The sequence below is a fragment of the Theobroma cacao genome, chromosome 9 (assembly GCF_000208745.1).
Source record: "Theobroma cacao cultivar B97-61/B2 chromosome 9, Criollo_cocoa_genome_V2, whole genome shotgun sequence".
NCBI lineage: Eukaryota > Viridiplantae > Streptophyta > Magnoliopsida > Malvales > Malvaceae > Theobroma > Theobroma cacao.
The window spans coordinates 5906866-5929714 of NC_030858.1; the positions used below are offsets into that span (position 1 = coordinate 5906866).

At 34.9% G+C, this 22849-nt stretch overlaps 2 protein-coding genes across 8 annotated transcripts; both read left to right on the forward strand.

Annotated features, from left to right (window-relative positions):
* LOC18588615 lies at nucleotides 1-3367 on the forward strand. Its single transcript, XM_018128185.1, has 3 exons — nucleotides 1-667; nucleotides 2377-2448; nucleotides 3078-3367. Exons 1-3 carry the CDS (start codon nucleotides 98-100, stop codon nucleotides 3078-3080), a joined length of 645 nt encoding a protein of 214 aa, XP_017983674.1. The 5' UTR covers nucleotides 1-97; the 3' UTR covers nucleotides 3081-3367.
* Nucleotides 14561-22430, forward strand: LOC18588620 (casein kinase I homolog 1). Of its 7 annotated transcripts, none has more exons than XM_007013149.2 (19): nucleotides 14561-14760; nucleotides 15641-15767; nucleotides 15858-16045; nucleotides 16372-16497; nucleotides 16590-16663; nucleotides 16747-16816; nucleotides 16918-16973; nucleotides 17103-17174; nucleotides 17263-17357; nucleotides 17458-17524; nucleotides 17760-17889; nucleotides 17985-18203; nucleotides 18300-18430; nucleotides 18902-19076; nucleotides 19175-19265; nucleotides 19762-19919; nucleotides 20000-20188; nucleotides 20680-20785; nucleotides 22151-22430. In XM_007013149.2, the coding sequence occupies exons 2-18, from the start codon at nucleotides 15671-15673 to the stop codon at nucleotides 20737-20739; spliced, it is 1998 nt and encodes a 665-aa protein (XP_007013211.2). In that variant the 5' UTR covers nucleotides 14561-14760; nucleotides 15641-15670; the 3' UTR covers nucleotides 20740-20785; nucleotides 22151-22430. The 7 variants fall into 7 exon arrangements, with proteins under 7 accessions (XP_007013211.2, XP_017983579.1, XP_007013206.2 ...); XM_018128090.1 differs by having other exon boundaries at nucleotides 15670-15767; nucleotides 22177-22430; XM_007013144.2 differs by having other exon boundaries at nucleotides 15670-15767; nucleotides 20680-20781.

Sequence of the window (22849 nt, forward strand, 5' to 3'; positions counted from 1 at the left end):
CTGGTACACTGAAGAAGCGTCCACCCCTTACTCTCGGCCCATCCACTCTAAAATCTCCACCAGAAACAAGATCCAAACCCCAACGATAACAACAAAAATGTCGAAACGGGACGGACGGGATTCGTCCGTACCGTACGCCGCTCTCCCCTCAAACCCTAACCAGCAAAACGTCATCGTTTTACCAGTTTATTACAGCCGCCCGAACCAAAACTACCGTTGTCTCCGCCGTTGCCTCATCTTCACCGGCATTGTCGTCCTCCTCTCCGCCGCCGTATTCTTCCTGTACCCTTCCGATCCAACTCTCCAACTCGTCCGACTCCAACTCAACGACGTCCGAGTCAACTCGTCGCCCGCACTTACCCTCGACCTCTCTTTTTCTTTGACCATCAGGGTCCGTAACAGGGACTTCTTTTCTTTGGACTATGACAAGCTTGTCGTTTCGGTTGGGTATAGAGGGAGGGAGCTTGGGGTGGTGAGTTCGGAAGGAGGGCGTGTGAGAGCTAGAGGGAGCTCCTACGTGAACGCCACGCTTGATTTGAATGGGTTTGAGGTGGTTCACGATGTGATTTATTTGATTGCGGATTGGGCCAAAGGGGTTATTCCCTTTGATACTAATACTAAGGTTGATGGAGATCTTGGTCTTTTCCTCTTTAAAGTTCCCATCAAGGTTAGCCGTTAAAAGAAAATCCCTTTTTACTGGTTTTCTTGAATTTGGTTCTGCATTCAATTTGATAGTTTAATTGGTTTGAAGAGTATTATTTTGTGATGAAAATACGTTTTCATTTTTTTAGCATTTGAGTTTTATTCTGCTCTGGCAAGTGAGTTTTAGTTAATCAGTTTATTGGTGATGATGCACATTGCTGTTTGGTGGATTGGCGATGTTAAAACTTAGCTCTGATGATAGGTGCTTCTTCCAACTTGGTTAAGAAACTTTTTGAAAGGAACCTAGCTATTTAGCCTAGCTTATTGGATTTTAGTTTTAAGTGCTGACCAGGGAAGATGAATCAACCCAAAAAAGGGACTAATGTCTTATGGGTGGTTGAGTAGAAACATGATCCACTTTTTAATAACCTTATTTTAGCCACACCAAACGCATGGGTCAGGTTTTCCTTTAGTTGCAGTTATGTTCTCAGTTCAGTCACATCTTACCAATGCATATTTGGAGAATGCTTGCTAGTGCAGTACACTGTGAATGCAGGCCAAAATGTCAACTTTGTTTCATTTATAGTGATTTGGTTGTTCGATGTAGTTTTTTTTATTTGAAGGGATCAATGCTGTTTTGGACTCAATAAAGTTGTCTTAAAATAAAATCATATCTCTAGCATTAATTACTCGGTACAAAAAGCTGAAGCAGGGCTAAATCCTTGAATTTTAGTTGACGCGTAGATGGCTAGTTAAAACAAGTAGGTACATCACACCATCACGAGAGAATTTTTCATTCGCAGTGGATTTAATAAGTTGGTTAAAAGTATTGGATGACTGCACTACTGGACCATTGGAGCTTTGTGACTAAAACCACAGCATGATTATGGAGTGATTAAAACTAGTTCAACATGAGTCGATGCTTGTTTGTGTCAAAAAGTGACAAAGAGACCTTTGAAAATCTTGGTACTTAATTACTTGGGTTTGACTATAAATGTATTAACGCTCATAATTTATGATGAATGAGCAGAAATTTTGTAAAGTGAAAACTTTTTCTTATCTTTTCTGGGGAAGGGACAGGTTTTGTTTATTGGTCATTGAGATGGCTAATTGAAAACAGCTAAGCTAAGCAGATGTGTGAAGGTGTTGAAACAGATTGAGATGGAGAACTATTGTGCTAAAACGACAAAGCAAGCCTATGATTGGGCCCAAATTGCTCAGATATGGCACACAAGTTGGTTGATTAATTGAGCAGAAGCAATGAAAGGATTAGTGTTTCCATGCTTCAAAGTTCTTTTTTGTTATTGATACCTACTCAATGATTCATTAGCATCATTCTGTACAAATTGTATTTATAATAGTACAGTCCTTACCAACAGAATTGTAGCTTATGCTTATTGGAAATTGTTTAATATGCGTAATACATATGAAAACCTTTATATGTCTTGAGCATTTAGTTGAAAATGCAAAGTTCGTAGTTAGCAGCCAGCATTCATCTATGTTTATGAACATGTGGAAAAGGCCTTGCATCCCTGCTAACCCCCCAACCTGTTTTTCTTTTTCTTTTCTGAGGATTGTTGTTTGGTACAATAAAGTTAAAATGTGCTTATTTTCCGGAATTCTTCACTCTGTTCCTTTTTAATGGTTGTTTTAAATAATTCTGCATGCTGAATGAGAATGCTTTATGCTTCAACTACGTTTGATTTATGTTTCTAATTTTCTATGATGTTTCAGGCAGAAGTATCATGTGAGGTATATGTAAATACAAATAACCAGACAATTGTTCGTCAGGATTGCTATGCGGAGGTGAGGATCCATTTTTTGTTATCCCTCTTTTATTACAGTTAATCTCTAGGTCTGTAAACCACATTACAAGGATGATACGAACTTGAAGTATATATGGAATTGCTTGATAAAGTGTGTGAACTAGGCGTGTGCTAATGTGCTTTCAGACAAAATGATCAACTATTCTGATTTGGACATTGCTTGCTCATTGACATTATATGCCAACATAAATTATAATTTGGGGGTCATGATCAATTTGAGAGAATTGGGAACTTGATAAGCTGGATTAAAATTTGCTTTTGTATCATTGGCACACCCATTATCATGGTGCAGGAAAAGTTTCAAAACATTTTTTTTTCTGTTTTAAAAAGAGGGGAAAAGAAGTTAGGAAAGCAGGTTGCTCCTCCTTCTATGCGTTATTCTGTGGTTTCTGATGTTCCATGTGAACTGAAACTAGTGTAATGTGGAACATCAAGATCCCTCAACCCATTTTTTTCTTCCTTTACTTGCTAAGGACTGGTTTGAGATTGCTTCCTGCTATCAATATAAGAAGACTTTTTTAATCCCTGTAGTCATGTTTTTCATAAAATATAGTAGTATATATTTTACATTTTTAATCATAACCCATGAATTGGTTTTGTGTTTTACAGTAATGTGGTGGACAATGCTCTGATCTACCTTTTCAGCCCATATATGTACTAGAAGTGGACAGAATTGGATGCTGGGTGATTTTGTCAGCCCTTTGGTTATATTGTACATGTTAATGTAAGTGATCCTAGTTTGGTTAGTTGGTGCATATTAACTAGCAGTTGTAAACTAATGATTGGATGAAAACGGTTTATTCAACTAAGAAAGGAAGCCATTATTTTTTTTTTCCTGTATCTTACATATATCATTTATTAAGATTTACACGGATGAGGTTGCCTAGATTTGAGTTCTATGTGAAATTTAATTTACATTCCAGGTTGCTCTTAACTGCACAGACAGGCCATACTGCTGATCAGTAGTTATATTCTTTTAAGCTGAATAAGGACAAAAAGGAAATCCTCTTGCTGCTGCTATTCATTGTTAATTTATCAATTCTCGTCATGAAGAGTTTGGTGGGTGTCGATTGTTTTCGTTTTTACTTTTGTACAATTGAATATGGCCAACAGGGCGGAAGAAGTTCAATCTTTGCACTTTAATGTTCACATGGAAGGGTAAAATTGTTAGGCCATGCTAAGGTTATCAACTTATTTAAGGGTGGGTGGTCAATCTACGAAGATGGTAAAACTGAAGCTCATTACCCTGATTTCTACAGTTTTCTTTTTTCGATACTGAATTCCAATATTAAACATCTGCAAAACCCCCCGTCCTATCATTGTGGCATGGCATATTCAGCTTTATCTAAGATAAGAGGGACAGAAGGGAAGGGGAAAGGGGGTTACCGAAGAAAAGGTTAGGGAGGTGCAGGTATCGTGGGCAAAAGCTATAATGGGGTAAGAAATTTTGAGAAAACAGATACAGGTTTGCAGAATTGACCAATCAACCTGTATATTTTGTTTGTAAATTCACAAGGAAATAAAACAAATGAAGAATCTAAGAAGAGGAGGCCGTCCATATAGTTATAGAAGTGTTCAAATCATTGGTTCCTTTGTACAATGATTTTAGACCTTCAACTAAAACTACTGGTCATTCTTTTGTTACAAATCGACCAACCTAGACGTCCTCCGCGCAGTGGTACGATCATTTCTTGCTGATGAATCGACCACCCCACACATATTCCCCATGGTGATGCCTACACCTAAACGACCCCGGGTGCTTCGTAGGTGAACACAAACACTGCTTCATCGAGGTCGAGCCAGCTCCACCAGTCTCTCTTGCCACCCCAGCTCTTGGTGCATGACGCGCAGCAGCCATCATTGATGCCTGCAAAACGAACCATCTGCGTTGCGCCACCAAGCCCTGTTTACCAACGGAAGGAACGCTTGTATAGCACATTTGTTTCTCCTTTCTTCTTTTTGCCCCTTCTCTCCCTTCTACCTCTCACTCTGGGTGGTATTATGTTGCTGCTGTGTGAGCAGAGCTTAAAAAGCAAAGAATCTAGGCACCGGTGAGATTATATGATGGAAGGAAAGTAAGGAATAAGGAGAGGTGGGCAAGGAAAGTTTTGAGCATAAAGCGTTTTTGATTGATTCCAGAAAGCTTTTGCTTTATCTTCAAAGCTTCGACTAGGTGCTTATTTTAGATCCGTCCAAAAGCAGCAGCTGCTCATATGCCCACTAGTCCAAAACATGGCCTAACAAACAGATACTTGCCCTCAATGATTCCAGTTCAAAATCAGGTGCTGCCACGGCCTCCTATGTCAAACGTGGCAGCACCTCAACGGTTCTGTCCTGACAGATTATAAAGTCTCTCTCCTAATGCCTGCATGACTTAGATTACGACTCTGATCAGGTCACTTTAGTTAGTCACTTTTTGAAACTTCCTTTGTTCGGTAAATGGTGATTGCTTAAGTTAAGCTTGCACATGTTTTTCCACGCGGGATAAAGTTTGGTTAGGCGGAAGCTGAAATTAGGCTTGGCTTTTTAACAGGGGCTGTTGTCATGTGGAAATTACGAGTGTGAAGAACAATGGTTGAGCTGATGCTGACGCTTTTCCTAGTCCTATCCTCGTCAAAAGCACATTTCTTCTTGGATTTTAGCAAACGACAATGCCTTTTTGTCACCATACTACTGGAAACACTGCGTGTAATTGGGTAAAAGTAGTAATGTAGTAAGGCGGAAGGTTGTTTTTGGCACGTACCAGGGAAAGCATAGTAGGCTGTTTTTGGGACTACCATATCTAATGGACAAGGCAATCACTTCAGAAGAATTTTCAAAGTCCCATCTGCATCTCTCGGTCCCTCTAGAATTGTTGTTATACTACTACTACTACTCCTAGTAGGTGACAACGGACAAGTCTTCCATCCATTAAAGATAATAACTGGAAACGTTATTCTCAAATACTGATATACATGATTCCAGTATTTCTTAGTGATTTATACTACTTATTTAGTTTAATAATAGTATTATCTTGCAGTTAAAATAACAATCAACCATATCTCTTTTTGAGCAAATAAAAGAGAGAAAATAAAATCTTTTATTGAATTTTTAAATCGATATTCAACTTTAAACCAATTGACAAACATATAAAGAGATTCTTATTATATTTATATGTTTAAGATACTCTTAACTTAATAGATATGAGATTTTTTATTATTATTTTAATATTTTTCTTCACATGTAAAGATAATGGATCTATCACGTGATATGAATCACAGTTAAATTCATAAAGCAATCAACAAATAGAGTCAAAGCCTATTTTAATACCAAATTAAAATTTTAAATTGATATCCAACTTAAAATCAATATATAATAAATAAAAAATTGTTTTTTGATTTATATAATATAATCAGTATGGCCTACCTATTACAGTCGAAGAAAATATGCCATCAGGCGGCCAAGATCCTCATTCATGTTAGTTCAGCTTGTTTAGTTGCTCTTGAGATTTGGGCATGAGGCCCTTTATCTTATACATAAGAAAAGTTACTAGAATTAAGCTTTATCAGGCTTTTCAGCCTAAGAGAACGAAGGCCCATTACCCCGTCTGCATTTTGCAGTACGAAATTGCAAGTCGTTTTAATTTGACCTGGTTCCTGGTTTCCTATTTGGTGACTTGGTACAAGCTCTTGGATTTACCTCTGTTGTTAACAAGGCAATGGAAAGCAAAAGCAATGTGGAGGAAAGAAGAGAGATTTCTTTCTGGCCCGTCCCTTGTGGCTTCTTTAATTTTATGAAGGAAAAATGTAGAATTATAATCAAAAGCCGCAAAGAAAGAACAAATAAAGGAAGAAGAAGACTCAGTTTCTCTTGAACTAGCACAATTCAAGTCTCTGTCCCTAACAATGGCATTGGGAATTGCAATTTCTACAATGACAACAGCCCAACTGCACTAATTGTTGAAGGGGTTTTCAATTCAGCTTCTGCTGGGATTTTGATTTACATGGCTGCGGATTTCCATGAACCCAAGGTTGCAAAGCAATGTTAGGCTTCAACAAGGAGCAAATGTCTCACTTCTTCTAGGGGCTGGCTGGCATCTCTGTGTCGGCCAAATGGGCTTGTTCAATTGTGGGTGTTTTTCTTCTCTGAAGTAATGCATGCCCTCCTTTTGTACCATTCAATTTTGGTACATGCCCAATGATATTTATATGCTTTTTCTCCATTGGAGCATTACCTTGGTCTACAATATTGCGTAGACTTATTGTCCACTTCAAAAACTAATAGATTCATGTAAAATTATCATTAAAAGTTAGAGAGTGAAAATATTTTACTCAAATAAATAAATAAAACCAAAAATAACAAATCATGTCAAAACCAATTTTGTGTAATACCAACATCTTTGATGGAATGTTGGGGAGTAACACCTTGCTTTATTTGTTACTAATCATCAAGTGTTCACCCCAAAAATAAATGTATATTAGCATAATAAGATGAAACTTAGAACATTAGTCAACTGCCTAATCTAGCTGATTAACAGCAAAATCAAGCATTAGCTAGGCAACATCTTATTCGTCCGTACGCAATGAAAGCAAATTGAATTCCTGAACTCTCTATTATGGTTCTATCAGTCAATTTCCAGAAGCCATATAGGCTACATGGCAAGGCATCCTTGATTGCAACCCAATCTACTAGCTATACCTGTACTTCTTTTTATTAACAAATACATATGGTATTTTTCAATTTTTTTTTAAAGTAAATGTTGCAATTGATGATGACTTTGATAAATATAAAAGTCAATTGTCGTTTTCCATCCATGTGTAAAACCATTCTAAATCAAAGCAAACAAATTTGACCTTCTAATTTGAAATGTTCGGTGTGCCCAAACTGACAAGGACCGCTGGTGTGGTATAGTTGACAGTTGCTCCTACTTTTATTATTTATTGTAATAAAAGAAAAACTTTGAATTGTCTATCATGTAATAAGATCATCATTCATTACATGCGTAAATTACCCAAGATATGCAATTATTTTCTAAAATCTGGTAATGATTCCAAGCAGAATATCAGTGGAAATGTTAAGCTGGCATGGTGCCAGCATAAATTCTCTTCTTTAAGCATCAATTCTTTTTTCCATGACCAAACCTTTTTTTTTACACTATTTTGTATTACACCAATGCACACGTAATCAAATGCCAACTGTAAACATGTCTATCTACTTCCATTTTTTCACTTGCAAGGAAAATATCCCTGATCAAACCCTTGTACAGTACACTGCTGGCCAAAATGGTGATATATATATATATATATTTTATACTTATATTATTATTTCACTATTTATTTATTTTATTTCTTCCNTGGTTATATATATATATATACTATATAATATATATATATATATATATATATATATATTTGTGGAGAAAAAGGAGTAAACGAAACATAAAAGGGCACGAGGGGAGTAAAAGAAATCAGGCCAGCCAATGGCACCATGACACTTTACGTACGCTATTCAATGTTAGCGTAGCCGCCAACCGGGTCAAAAATTCTAGTGTCTGTGGACGCGTCTGGAAAAGACCACATTAGTTCCCAATACATCGCCCTTCCAGGAAATTGCCTATACCACGGAAAACTCCCACTATATATATCATCAATTCGTCTCCAACATCTCCTCGCAAGACAACCTTCCTTTCTGCTCTGTTAATTTCTTCCGTCTCTCCCTTCCCCTGTTAAAAAGGAAAAACACCCAGGAACTGTCTTGCTTGTTTTCTTTAGTTAGTTTGAAGATGCGTTCGATGAGGTTTCCTGTTCTTCCAGTTATTGGTTTCCTGTTCTTCGCACTTTTGCAACTCAGTTACGGGCAAAGCATGGGTTCTTCTCCTGCACCTGCTCCTGCTTTACCAAACGATGGTACCGCGGTTGATCAAGGAATTGCTTACATGCTCCTCCTAGTTGCCCTGGCAATTACCTACCTCATCCATTGATTTTTATTCATATATTACTTTTTCTTTTTGTATTTTCTCCATGAATTCAGCGACAGAAATTGCAGCGAATTTTATATTTTTTTTCCATCTCTCTATTGTAAATCTCATTCAATAAAGTTTATATTTGATACTATGTATGGTTAATCGACCAAAAAAATTGATACTTCATAACAAAATTAACAATTTATAAGTCTTTAAGCAAATATTAATTCCTTTGCAGTGAATAAATCTTATACGAGTATAGTGAATCATACTCTACCACCTCGATAATGACAACTAAAAAATTTTAGAAGTCATTCAAAATAATACATAACTTAATTTAATTTTTAATGAGATAATACAACTTTTTTTATTTTGATAAATATAAAAGATCCATACGAAACATTAAAAAAAAAACCAAATCAATAAAGGCGAAGGAAGCCCAAGAGACACTAAATATACCGATCCCCAAAAATTCCATTATTTGAAGAAAAAGAAAATCATTATAGAAATTTTAGGAAAAAAACACTTAAAGTTCATTGGGATTAAATTTTTTATTTTAAATTTTTTTAAAAATTTTAAATTTTTCACTGATGAAGTGATGATATGTGATTTATTATAAGTGTATAGAATTTATACACTGATAATATATCAAATATAAACTCTTACAATTTTAAATTTCTTTTCATAAATATTCATATTCAAAGTATAATATTTATCCAATGACAATGTATAATATATGTATTCCCTCTATGGATTCAGTGGGAGATTTTGGTTTTTTTCCGTTGGTGTATTGTAAATCTCATCCAATGAATAACTATATGATATAATATCTAAAAAAGACTTTTAAATTATTCAAATAAGTTCTATCTATTTATATGTAAAAAAAATTAATACACACAATAAACTTTGTTCATTTTAAATAAATATTATTGATTATATTTTCAATAACAATTATAAATTCATAGTGATAAAATTTATCTTATACATATATAAGAATTTTAATTCTATTAAATCGCTCTCATTAAATAGTGATTTACTTGACTCAATATTATTTATTTAATATATATCTAAATTATAATCATTTTAAATATTATAATTAAAAATAAATAAAAAAATTAATACTAATAAAAGTAGTGATGAATTCAAGGTTTTGAACGAAGAATGATTAAAGGGTAATTATACAAGTTCATGTATCGAGTTAATGATTCAATTCAAAGCAAAAATTAATCACTTTTAAAATAAAATTAAATCGAAGGTTACGCTTTGAGATGAATGGATAGCTAAATGAAGAGATTACGAAAGAAGAGGTAAGAATTGCTCTGTTCCAAATGTATCCCAGTAACGCTCTTGGACCTGACGGATTCCCTGCCATATTTTGTCAAAAATTTTGGGAAATATTGGCAATGATGTTTATAAATATTTTGTTGAGTTTTGGAAGGAAGGACACAGGATCTGAACTTTAACCACACACATATTGTCTTGATTCCAAAAGTCAAACAACCGGAGTCAGTGACCCAATTTCGGCCAATCAGTCTGTGTAACACCCTCTACAAAATAGCCTCCAAAGTTCTTAAACAGATTAAAACCTTTTCTGCCTTCAATCATTTCAGAAAATCAGAGCGCGTTTGTTCAAGGACGGCCATTAGCAGACAATGTCATTGCGGCCCAGGAAATCATTCACAGTTTACATAACAAGAGATTGGGGAAAGTTGGCAATTTTGCTCTTAAACTTGATATGAGTAGGGCTTATAATAGAGTGGAGTGGAACTGTGTTAAAGGCATTATGTGAAAGATGAGCTTTGAAGGAAAGTTTTTGGATATGATTTGGAGATGCATTTCAACTATGTCTTACTCGGTTTTAATCAATGGGGTACCAGGACAGAGTTTTGTTCCATCAAGAGGTTTACGTCAAGGAGATCCTCTTTCTCCTTTTCTCTTCGTTATCATGTCTGAAGCTCTTTTTGGCCTTATAAACTGGTCACAGGAGACAAACATCATCTCAAGATTGAAGATATGCCGTAGAGGGTCAAATATCACCCACCTATTGTTTGCTGATGATAGTATGATTTTTGGAAAGGTCAAAAGGCAAGAAATACAAGTATTGAAAGGAATTTTTGAAAAATATGAAGCTGCTTTAGGACAGAAAATTAACAAGGACAAATCAGGCTTGCTTTTTAGCAGAAACACCCCAACTGAGGAAACAGTAATGGCAAGTCAAATTCTTGGTATCAATGAAGCTCAATGGGGAGGAATGTACTTGGGTATGCCTTTAGTTGCAGGAGGGTCCAAAAAACAGATGTTCCGTTTCCTCAAAGAAAGGGTTGTTAAACGCATTTCTAATTGGAAAAACAAAATGCCATCAGCAGCGGGAAGAGAAATTCTTATTAAATCCGTGGCGCAAGCAATTCCAGCCTTTTGTATGAACTGTTTCAAAATTTTGAATTCTTTGTGTCATGATATTGATTCGGTTATTGCACAATTTTGGTGGGGTAGAAATAATACGACTCAAAAAATCCATTGGAAGAATTGAAAATCTATGTGTGTATCAAAATTTTTAGACGAAATGGGATTTCGGGATACAAAAAGCTTCAATCTAGCCATGCTTGCGAAACAAGGATGGAAACTTCAGTTGCAAGTGCCCACACTTGCCTACAAAGTGCTCAAAGAAAGATACTTCCCCACAACTGATTTTTTGAATGCTCTAATTGGTACTAACCCAAGCTACTTATGGAGAAGCATTCGGGAAAGCCAACAGCTGATTACAATTTGGAGGGTAGGAGATGGACAGAGTATTAGTGTCTTACATGATGTTTGGATTCCGTATGAATCTCCTAGGCTTCTATCTTTTCCTAATCAATTGATTGATGAAAGATGAAGGTATCGGAGTTGATCGATCAAAGGACCATGACATGGAATGATGTGAAAATAACAGAGATTTTTCCTACTTATGAACGTGAACTGATTTTGTCCATTCCTTTGAGCTACAGGCATCCCAATGACAAGCAAGTGTGGTTCTTTAACAGGCATGGTCACTACTCAGTGAAATCTGGGTATAGAATGGCTCAATCTTTATTGGACTTGCAGGTAGCGGAGAGTTCAAGTTGTAATATGATGGCTTTCTGGAAAAGAATATGGCATCTGGAATTACCAGGGAAGGTTATTTTATTTTTGTGGAAGACTTTAAATGGTATTCTCCCAACCCGCCAAGCCTTAATTTATAGGAGCATCATATCTGAAAACAATTGCCCTTCTTGTGACAATGAGCTGGAAACTGATTTCCACTGTCTTTGTTGCTGTCCATTAGCAAGAGCAGTTTGGCATTTTTCTAAGTGGGGTTTTACTAACATAGAGGTGTTGTTCTCTTCTGCACAAGATTGGATGTTTTATATTTTTTCCAAATGATGGAGAATGAAGAGATTGAAGAAATTGGATGTATCTTATGGGCTTTATGGAAAGTTCAAAATCTGAAGATTTTTCAAGGAAAGAGCTTTGAGCCATTGCAAATTATTGAGTTAGCTGGCAATTTATTAGAGCAAGACAGGCTTGTTAAGGGAGTAAGGTCAAGAAGGAGGATCTTGCAGATTAATCGAACATGTGAATGGAGAGCTCCGGTTGAGAGCAAATTAAATGTGGATGCCTCTATTTTTGAGCTTTCAAGTGTAAGGCGGATGGGAGTTGGATTTATTGTTAGGAATGCAATAGGAGAAGTTGAATTGGCTGGAGTAAGAAGAATGGTTATGGGTCAATCGGTGGAGGAAGCTGAATTGTCTGCTTTAGCTTGGTCTCTTCGCTGCTGCCAAAGGGAGAATATCATGGTTAAGGAAATTGAAATGGATTGTAAGATGGTGGTTGAATGGATAAAAGGAAGACATTTGTCTGGTATTCTGAGTCATATTGTAGAAGATTGCCTCAATTTGATGGAGAGTATTAATTGTGTTGATATCCTCCATTGCTCAAGAGAAGGTAATGAAGTAGCGCACATGATAGCTAAAAAGGCAAAAGAAATTAGAGAGGAAGCGATTGCCTGGTTCAATATTTTCTCAAATGCCGGAGGATTTTTAACAAGCTATCATTAAAGAGGCTGGAAGCTTGGTCGAAGGAGATTAGCAGTGTTGAGAAGAATGTTTATTGAAAATGTTGTTTCAAAATATATTTGTCAGTTGTTTTTATTTAGTGATGATAATGAATTCATATTTTATTTCAAAAAAAAATTTATAATATAAAATTCTTTAACAATTTAAATATAATTTTCAGATTCACTAATACAAATAGATATAAAATAGAAAAAATTAACATTAAATTTTCACATTACGTATTGCAAAATTGTTACACAATGTATTTTTTACATAATTATGCCAAGTGTTCAAACTTACATCAATCTAGTTACAGGAAAATATATGCTAAAGCCAAATCCTATGATACATATTAATAGTTATTTGGTTTGGAAAGAAAAAATTATAACAAAATTTGTTTAATTGGTTCATGGAAAAGGAGAATAAGAAAAATGGTTTTTCTAATGTGATGAATGATAATTGTTTGATTAATTCATAAAAAAAAATCATATAGTCCAATACATGTTAGTAGTTATTTGGTTTGAAGAAAAAAAAAAAGAAAAAAATTGTTTGATTGATTTAAGATAAAAAGAATAGGAGAAAGGGCTTTTTTAATTTGATGTATGATAACAGTTTAATTGATTAAAAAAAAGAGAAAGAGTTTTTTCAATTTGATGAAAGGTTTTTCTAATTTCATTAATGATAATTGTTTGATTAATTTAAAAAAAAGGTTTTCCTCCAAAAAATTTATAAAAGAAAAAAAATGTCTAACCAGCAAGTATATTAAACTTACATTTTAATAAATAAGGGTAATTTTGAAAATTAATATTACATTTATAACAAAATACTTATAAATCAAACGTTGTAATATTATTTTCTCTATATTTTAAAATTATTTTGCTTGTATACCAAACACTATATTGTTATTTTCTTTGCAATTGCATTACTTTTAATTATATGCAATTACTTGTAATCACATTGTATTGTAAAGTACCAAACGTTATCTTACATACAATCACATTATCTGTAATCATAATACATTATAAAGTACCAAATGTCATCTAAAACTTACCATTATTTCAAAAAAAATTATTTGATTTAATTAATGATGACAAAAATATCTTAAATTTTATATATATGATAATAAAAAAAATCTAAAAACTGAAGTCTCCCTCCGCCCTGTATAAAAGCATGAATATCTAAAAAAAACAAGTTGATTATAAATTTTCAATTATAACAATAAATTAATAGTAATAAGATTTATTTTGAAATAAAGACCCTGCAACAAATACTAGCATGAAAAACGACAAATGTAAGAACTCAGAATGTATTATGCGAAAGTTGTTTTAATTGTCCAAAGGTCGGTCTAGCATTTTATATATCGTTTTTGAGAAATGAAACAACATTAGGCATATCACCATATTCAGACTTCTTTCCAACAAAGTGAGTAACGAGTTACAAACTTTTCATATCTAGTAACCCATAAATTTATCCAAAATTAATTCAAAAGTTTATTTTTTGCTCTTTTCCTAACTCAATAACCTTCATCCCCGCTGCTCTGCTCATTCAAAGACTCTATCTCATCGACTTTTAAATTAAATCGTATAAAATTTTAATTTCTAATAATTTATCTAATAGACACATCCTTTTTTTTATTAGCAATATATTTATCTCTTTGTAATTGATAATATAGACTAGTGAAAAAGGCAGAACAACTACAAAATGGTTCAAGGTTACCATTAAACTTTTTCGGGCTTCATACCATTATCAAGCCCAACTGAATATATATACAAAGAGAATTATAAATTTTAGTTTGATTAAACTAAAAGAATGCAACTAAATAAAATTTAATTTCAAAATTCCTCAAAATTTTGTTATAACTATTTTTAATAGGACACTATATTAAAAAAAAAAAAAGCTGAAAATCCATGTTAGAAAAAATGATCTCAAATAAAAGATTAGCTTTATCCTTGTACTGATAGGGGAAGATACACTACTCCACCAACCCATAATAAGCAAATGCAAGCCAATCAGCTCCTTCCACGTAACTCCATAATGGCATCCTACGTTGTAAGTCGTGGGCACTGCCTCTTCCATGTCCATGCCTTTGCCTTCTTCTTTCTCTCTTTTTCTGGCTTCAAGTCACCCACCGTCATTTCTGTCTTTCCATTTAAAAAAAAAAAATTTCGATCGCATTAGTTTTTCCATTTACTCTTCAAAATTTTTTTTCATGCCCCAAGCTTTTTAAAGCACGTGATTAGTTTGCGTCATTCTAATTTCTTCTTCTTCTAATAAAAAGGTATATATCGTATCGCTCCGTTTTATCTGCTTGTCTTTTGGCTTTGTTGAAACAAAGGCAAAAAAAACGATAAAGAAAACCCAGTAAAAGAGGCAAATCGATTTGGGTATGTTGTAATGTTTTTGTTTCTTGGGTGCATTGTTTTATGGCAATCGGTTTCTGGGTATTGATTTTTTGTGCTTTTTTAATAGAAAATTTGTGATTTTTTTATTGTTTTAGGGTCAGTTTTTGGATGATCGTCTGTTTTGTGAATATCCAAATTGAGGTTTGTTTGATCGGTTTTTTGTTTGGGGCCGATGCTGAAATTTGTTGGAGTTTGAAACTAAAATAAAAATGAAAACTGATTTGTAAAGCTTGAAACTATATTTAGGAAAGTGATTGCTGTTTGGATTTTCGATGATATTTTTGTGTTTAGAACTGATTTGGATTCAGTTTTGAGTTAAGTGTGTTTTTTGCCTAGCTAAAAGATCAATGTTTATTTCTGGTTTTTGTAATGATGATCAGAGTGTGGTTTTTGCAGCTTGGATGAATATGATATTGCAGTGCATTTTTACTTAGATGATGCTTTACACTTAGTTCTTGATGTTATAATCATGCAATTTAACTATGGTTACTTGTCACTTGAGTTCTGTCTTTGTGATGTATAATTGTTGAAGTAGAATGTGTTAGGTTGCAATAAAATTGAAATGGATTATGAATTTTACACTATGTTATGAATTCCCATTTTGTGGGATTGTTGTTTCTAGACTATATGTTTACCCATTAACATATATGTCGCTTGCTTTCTGTGGGTTTGAGATACTTTGGTTGAAAATTTGTAGTTTTTAGCTAAGGGGTGTTTTGATGATTAAAGAAAATATTGTGAATAATGGTTTGATAGGAGGAGGTTTCTTTTTTGCATGGGAAAAGAATGCCAGATTTGAGAGGTGGAATTAGACGATCAAAGAGGATCAATGACAACCAGGAGAGCCCTGCTGCCTTAGTTCCAACTGCTCGGCGTGGTGCTGGTAATAACTCTTTTAAGTTTTATCTTTAAATCTTTTATGTTTCAAATCAATCCACTTTACCTGCTGTTTTCTTGTGTAAATCCATCATAGCTAGTAGAGGTAGAGGTAGAGGGCGCAGAGCAATGAATCAAGATGACAATGGCAAGCTTGTTGGTCCTGCTGCCTGTGGCAGGGGTTGCACTGGATTAAACTTGCCAGTGAGGCAGGTAGTTGAGAAAAGTGCAGAAAGACTGGTTGCTGTCGAGGAAGAAGGAAGCACTAGTTCACTTCCTGAAAGGGTACTAATTTTCTTCGCTGTTAATCTGCCTTTTAGTTGTTATAATGGAGTGATAATGGATTAAGAGCCTTGTGTTAGTGGGTGGGGATGTCAGACTGTTTGAGGTAAATGACCAGACAGACCTAAGGAACTGCGTCAACATTCCCACTTCCCTTATCAAGAAAAAGAAGAGGCACAATAACTGTCTTTCTGGTTATGCATGATTTTATAAGTGTTGTATATGGTCAAATCCGACAACTTACACATATGTTTCATCATCAAATTTCATGCCAAGCCTCTTTTTCAAGTGATTTCTACTAAATGTTCCATATGCTTCTCTTTTGACAGGTTCAGCTTGGTAACTCCCCTGTGTACAAGTTAGATAGAAAGCTGGGCAAAGGGGGTTTTGGACAAGTTTATGTTGGAAGAAGGATCTCTGGTGGCACAGGGTGCAGTGGGCCTGATGCCTTTGAGGTTCTGTTTCACTTGCAGCTCCAGTGAAGCTGAACAAAATTCATGGGAAGTTAATTCTGTTACTAATGCCATTATCCTGTTACATTTTGTAGGTTGCTTTGAAATTTGAACATCGAAATGGTAAAGGATGTAGTTCTGGTCCTCCTTATGAGTGGCAAGTGTATAGGTATGCAGATTTTGTTCTTTCAGTCATTTGAACTTTGAATATTATGAGCTAATTTATTTTCCTGTCTCGAAATTATCATTCAGCACTCTCAATGGTTGTTATGGACTTCCCTTGGTTCATTACAAAGGTCAACTAGGAGACTACTACATTCTAGTGAGTTCCTTTAGTATAGAATGTCAACTTCACTGTTGTATTTTTGAAAAAAGGGAAAAAAAGAGTTTTTATTGATGTTTCTGGGAATCTTGTGAATCTAGGTCATGGATATGCTGGGTCCAAGTTTATGGGATGTTTGGAACTCAAGCAACCAGATGTACGGAACTATTATTCTCTCTTTCCCCCCTCATTTTTTTACATTATCATCAGTTTTCCTAAAATGGTATACTTTGAATATTTTGTATCTAAAACCTTGTTGTTACTATTGTTGTTGCTTTGGGTATAGGCTGACTGAAGAGATGGTTGCTTGTATAGCAGTGGAGGCAATATCAATTCTTGAGCAGCTTCATCACAAAGGGTACTTTGAAATTGTTACATTCCATTTTTTTTCCTCACTTCTTTTACTGCCTGTTGTATTTTGTCCACATTTCTTTTCTCCACTTCAGTTTTGTACATGGAGATGTTAAGCCCGAGAACTTTTTGCTTGGCCAGCCTGGGACCTCGAATGAGAAGAAGTTATATCTAATTGATCTTGGTTTGGGTATAGCTGCTTTCATTTCTTTACATCTTGGAGATGTATACTATTTTATAGCATATTATTTTTGGAATGGCTTATAATTCAGTTCTTTGACCTTTTTCAGCTTCAAGATGGAAGGAGACAGCTTCTGGACGTCATGTTGATTATGACCAAAAGCCTGATGTCTTTAGGTGACTGACTCTAAGTACTAAGGCTGCTATGTTTTGAAGATGAACATTTGTCAGAAAACTCCCATTTTTATTTTATTTTTTTTTTCTATGGATATATATGCTTATAGATTTTATTGAATAGCTAGCATAATTTTCCCAGCCTATTTGCCTGCACTTACTTTTCAGACTGAAGGAACACAAGATTTTGAATCTTCAGATTGCCACTTTGAATTTATTTTTATTTTGTTTGTTTTAGGGGAACTGTACGTTATGCAAGTGTACACGCTCATTTGGGTAGGACAGGGAGTCGAAGGGATGACCTTGAGTCATTGGCTTATACACTGATATTTCTACTTAGAGGAAAGCTTCCCTGGCAAGGTTACATTGTAAGTTTCAACTGTTTTCCAACTTGAATGTCCAATTCGAAATTTGTAGCTTAATTGCTGTCTTTTTGTCATTAATTTGTTGTGCTTTGATGCAGGGGGAGAACAAAGGATTTCTTGTTTGTAAAAAGAAGATGGCAACTTCTCCTGAGATGCTTTGTTACTTATGTCCTCCTCCTTTTCAACAGTTTCTTGAGATTGTGACCAATATGAAATTTGATGAAGAGCCCAATTACTCGAAGCTCATTTCGCTTTTTCATAATAGCATAGATTTTACTTCGTCAATACGTCCTATCCAAATTGATGGAGCTATTAAGGTTGTTACCTGGCATTTTAACTTGTGCCAATAACTTTTTTAAAACAAAATTTTATATTTTTATTTAGAATTTTTTGATGAATCCTTAATTCATCAGGCGGGTCAAAAAAGGGGAAGATCACTTGCTGAGTTGGAAGATGGTGAGCAGCTTAAGAAGAAAATTCGGCTTGGTGCTCCAGCTTCTCAGTGGATCTCAATCTATAATTCCAGAACTTCGATGAAGCAGAGGTGAAAATTCTCTTCAAAACCAAAGATGTTGTATTTGGTTTAAGCTGCCACTCTCTTTGACCATGTGTCTAGGAGTGCATGGCTGTGTCTTGGCTGCTTCATATGCTTCACACATCATTTGAATGGGGCAATAGCCTTGTGGAAATGTATTTTTTGACCACTTTCAATGAAGGCAAAGTGACAATAGGATACTAATGCTAGAATTTCCTGTCATCAGACTATCATATGATAGTCTCTAGAACTGAACCCCATTTTCACGGAGAAACTCTGTTATGTAGCCAGACTGTGCAAACAACCCAAACCCCCCCCCCCCACCCACCCACCAGCATAAAAAAGAGATGAAGAAGAAAAAGAACAATAAGGTCATGAGGGGCAACCATGGCTGCTTCATTTCAGAGTTTGGTATCTCCTGTCAATTTGGTATAAGATTCTTCTTCACTTGTTATCAAGAATTCGCAATATTTATTGCAGGTATCACTACAATGTTATGGATTCAAGACTCAACCAGCATGTCGAGAAGGGAAGGGAAGATGGCTTGTATATCAGCTGTGTAGCTTCATCTTTGAATCTGTGGGCCATTGTTATGGATGCAGGGACAGGGTTCACAGCTCAGGTTTTCAAGTTATCACCAATCTTTTTGCATAAGGTAGAAGTAACTGATTCTCAGTTGTCAGCTTTTCAGTTTTATTATTCTAATTAGGAAGTCTAAGGAAGTTTTTTCCTTCTTACTGATTATTTGATCAGGAGTGGATAATGGAACAGTGGGACAAGAATTTCTACATCACTTCAGTTGCTGGTGCAGGCAATGGCAGTGCACTGGTTGTTATGTCAAAGGGTAATCAAAGCTTTTTGACATCATGTTTGTCTTTCAAGTATTTATTTTCACTGCAGTTTTTATTAATTATCCAAAAGGGTGGGTTGTTTTATAGGGGTTAAGTTTGTAACTTTAGTGTAGTGAGTTAATGTGAAATTGACAAGGCTAGCCATCAGGGGCAGAGCCAAGGGGGTGGCGGCCTCAATTTTTAATTCTCTTTATTATTATATGTATAAAACTTGATATATATAGTATAATTACCCTTATAATTACCTTTTAGTCACCCCTCATGTAAAATCCTGGATTTGGCATTGCTGGACTTTAGCTTTTGGTTACTGATGTAGTATTGCATTTCAGATGAAGCTAAATTCTGAGATTAGGAGAAAACAGACAAAATTCTACTGTTATGATTATCATGTTGATCAATCACTTTTCCATGAACTTTATCTTGCAATTGATGTTGTGAAGCTTCATGCTGGCAATGCTGATATTGTTTTTCTCCTTATTTCAACTAAAGGTACACCCTACACGCAACAGTCCTACAAAGTTAGTGATGTCTTTCCTTTCAAATGGATTAATAAGAAGTGGAAAGAAGGCTTCTCTGTAACCTCAATGACCACTGCAGGCAGCAAATGGGGCATTGTCATGTCCCGTAATGCAGGCTATCCTAGTCAGGTTGTCCCATTCCAGTCTAATAATACTCAATTGTATGATACTGCAACAATCACTTACATGTTTTTATTCTTGTTGACTAGGTTGTTGAACTTGATTTCCTCTATCCAAGTGAGGGAATTCATAGAAGATGGGAGAAAGGATATCGGATTACATCAGCAGCAGCTACACAGGACCAAGCTGCATTCATACTTAGTGCACCCAAGAGAAAATCACAAGATATAATGCAAGAAACTTTGCGTACAACTGCTTTTCCTAGTACCCATGTAAAGGTGATTTAATTTTGCATGATTTTCTTCTTTAATGGTGTATGATATTATCTATATAACTATCTTTGGTGTTCGAAGCAGTCTTCCAGTGACGTGTTAGATTATCTTTCAAGCTGTGAAACTTGACTTGAAAAGCTCTTTTGATGTCATTGTCATGCAACCTGGTGAACCTTACTTGACAATTTCACTGATTGAATCGTGTTCTATAGCTTAGAAATGAACTAAAAAGGTTCAATTTATACAAGGTTGTATTTTTTTCATGTGTTTACATTTTCAATAAAGAAAGTTACGGTCCACAAATCTCAACCATGGATGTAAACCTAGTTTTAGCTCCAAATCATCAAGGCTCACTATTGCCTGCTGGAAGAATTATTTTTATACAATATATTTTCATACAATTCTCAAATAAGAACTTACTAAGGATTTAAATTCTAATATAAATATTTGATTTATCCCATACCAGCTAATGATTTTTGCTTTTATCTATTTTGCAGGATAAATGGTTGAAAAATCTGTATATTTCGTCTATTTGCTATGGGAGGACAGTGTCCTGAAGTTTGGTATTTGGAAGGAGTCACTGCAGTTACATGTTCAAGGCAGGTAAAACATTCTGGTCTAGCCTTGTAATGTCAATCAAATCTTGATCTGGTTTGTGGCCTTGAAATTTAGAATCCTTAATGAGTCTCATGGGAGTTTCATTTTATTGGGCCTTTCCTTCTGCCAAATACTTGATGGTTTGAAACAAAATTTTCCTTTCATAGAATAACCATTATGATTTTGCTTCCATCCTTGATTATGTTACATCATGGTTGTCTATTTATATATTTATTGCACTAGTTGCCATGTCTGGATGTTTTCTGGACACCTGAAAATAGTTGCTTATTTATCTGGTACAATGCCTGAAAGGAATTTTGTTGTGGTGGACTGTATGATCTTGAAATGTAACATCTTATAATACTGCGGAGTGATAATTGCACGATATAGCTTTGAACCTGCAAAGAGATCAGCAGATAATATTTTTTGTTTCAAATTGTGAATTTTTATTACCAAAAAGCCTATGATTGAATATCGTTCATGTCTGTAACTGCATCTTTATTATCTGACACTCTGTTGCAAAATAATCCTATATATTCAAAATTCAAATCCATTGGGGCTCAACTATGGACTTTGTCACTTGTGTACTGACTTATGGGGTGGGGGCACCTGAAATTAGTTACCATGTTAGTACTGTACTGGTCTAGCCAATTGTACTTTTATTAATTTATGCACATTTTCTTAGCAATAACATAGATATGCTTAAGGTTGTATTACATTCTTATTCCTATGGCCATCGCAACATTACATTCATATTTTCGGGCTTGGATTGGTAGCATAATAAAGGATTCCAGGACTTTCTGGGTTTTCTTTCGCCTGATTTAGTAGGTGACTGGATAAAAGAACCTTGCCTTTTGCATAATGGTAAAAATTTGGAGATTCATGTTCTTGTTGATTTTGATCTTTCAATTAGATTTAGACAAACCCACTTTCTGTTTGTGTGATTTGGAATTTTTCCCCAGCTGGAAGTGTATGACTGATTTCCCCAGCAAACTAGGATAAGAGTTTTTCAGTAGTCTAAAACCTTAAAATTTGCTCAAGTGAGCAAGGGTCTAAGATTCTTATTAAAGCTTAAATTCCAAACTTTTGGAATTTTATAACTCTATTCTAAACCAGACAAGAGCTCTCTTTTTTTCTTGTAAGGTCCAGAATTATTGGACTTTTTAAGTCCAATAGGCTTAGAGTGCATTTCTTTGCCTGGATTTTGCATTTAACAGATTGTTCACTGTTTAGGGTTCAAGTTGTGTCTTCCGATGTGATTTGCCTGTTTGACATTTTAAGCCTGCATCAATGTTTTAGCACCATAAACTTGTTTGAAGTTCGCGTTTATTATACTAGGAAGTTTTAATTATTTTGTCATCGTTTCAACAGATATTTGCTTGTTGCCTGCCGCTCAGGAGGATACCAAAAGTGTTGGAGATGCACAGAGATGCTCTTTCCTACCTTTAGCATACAGAAAAAGCTTGAACTGGGCAGAAAACCTGCCAAGTTTGTAAAGTGCCCAAACGATGAGGAATGTAAATCATACTTAGTATCAGAGACGGATTTACAATGGGCTGAAATCCTTAAAAACTTCCATGGTTGTAATATGTAACTACTACAATTTTAAGAGAAAGAAACCTTTAATTTTGCCCCCACGCAAATTCAATTACTTTTCTCGTTTCCAACTTCTGATTATTGTTCATATTACATATTAACTAAGTTTTTAGGGAAGTTTTATCTGGTGGGATTGCTTTCTAACCTAGCTAATAACTTTTTTTTTTATTATTTTTATTTCATTGAAATCAAAATCAATACATGTTAATATTTCGTTCACGGTTTTGATCCTAGTCAAAGTCGATGATTTAAACCCATAAATTGTCATCTCTCGGGAATGTAAAAATTGTAGGTCAAGCTTGTACTCTAACTTTACTTTGTTTTACGTTTAATTTTCCACTTATTGGGTTCTAGCGGTAAAACAGTAATGTATGTTCAAGAAGCTTTTTCTTTTGAGCCTCATGCCAGGTTTGAGAGATTCCTGGTTCTGCTTCTGAGCTGAAGCATAACAGAATATGGAAATGTACTAAGAAA

What these genes read in the sequence shown, in the direction of transcription:
- LOC18588615 (XM_018128185.1), top strand. Translation starts at nt 98, where the DNA reads ATGTCGAAACGGGACGGACGGGATTCGTCCGTACCGTACGCCGCTCTC. An exon ending in TCTTTAAAGTTCCCATCAAG is followed by an intron (nt 668 to 2,376) that starts GTTAGCCGTTAA and finishes ATGATGTTTCAG; the next exon opens with GCAGAAGTATCATGTGAGGT.
- LOC18588620 (XM_007013149.2), top strand. Translation starts at nt 15,671, where the DNA reads ATGCCAGATTTGAGAGGTGGAATTAGACGATCAAAGAGGATCAATGAC. An exon ending in AACTGCTCGGCGTGGTGCTG is followed by an intron (nt 15,768 to 15,857) that starts GTAATAACTCTT and finishes AATCCATCATAG; the next exon opens with CTAGTAGAGGTAGAGGTAGA. An exon ending in ACTGGTTGTTATGTCAAAGG is followed by an intron (nt 19,266 to 19,761) that starts GTAATCAAAGCT and finishes TTTCAACTAAAG; the next exon opens with GTACACCCTACACGCAACAG.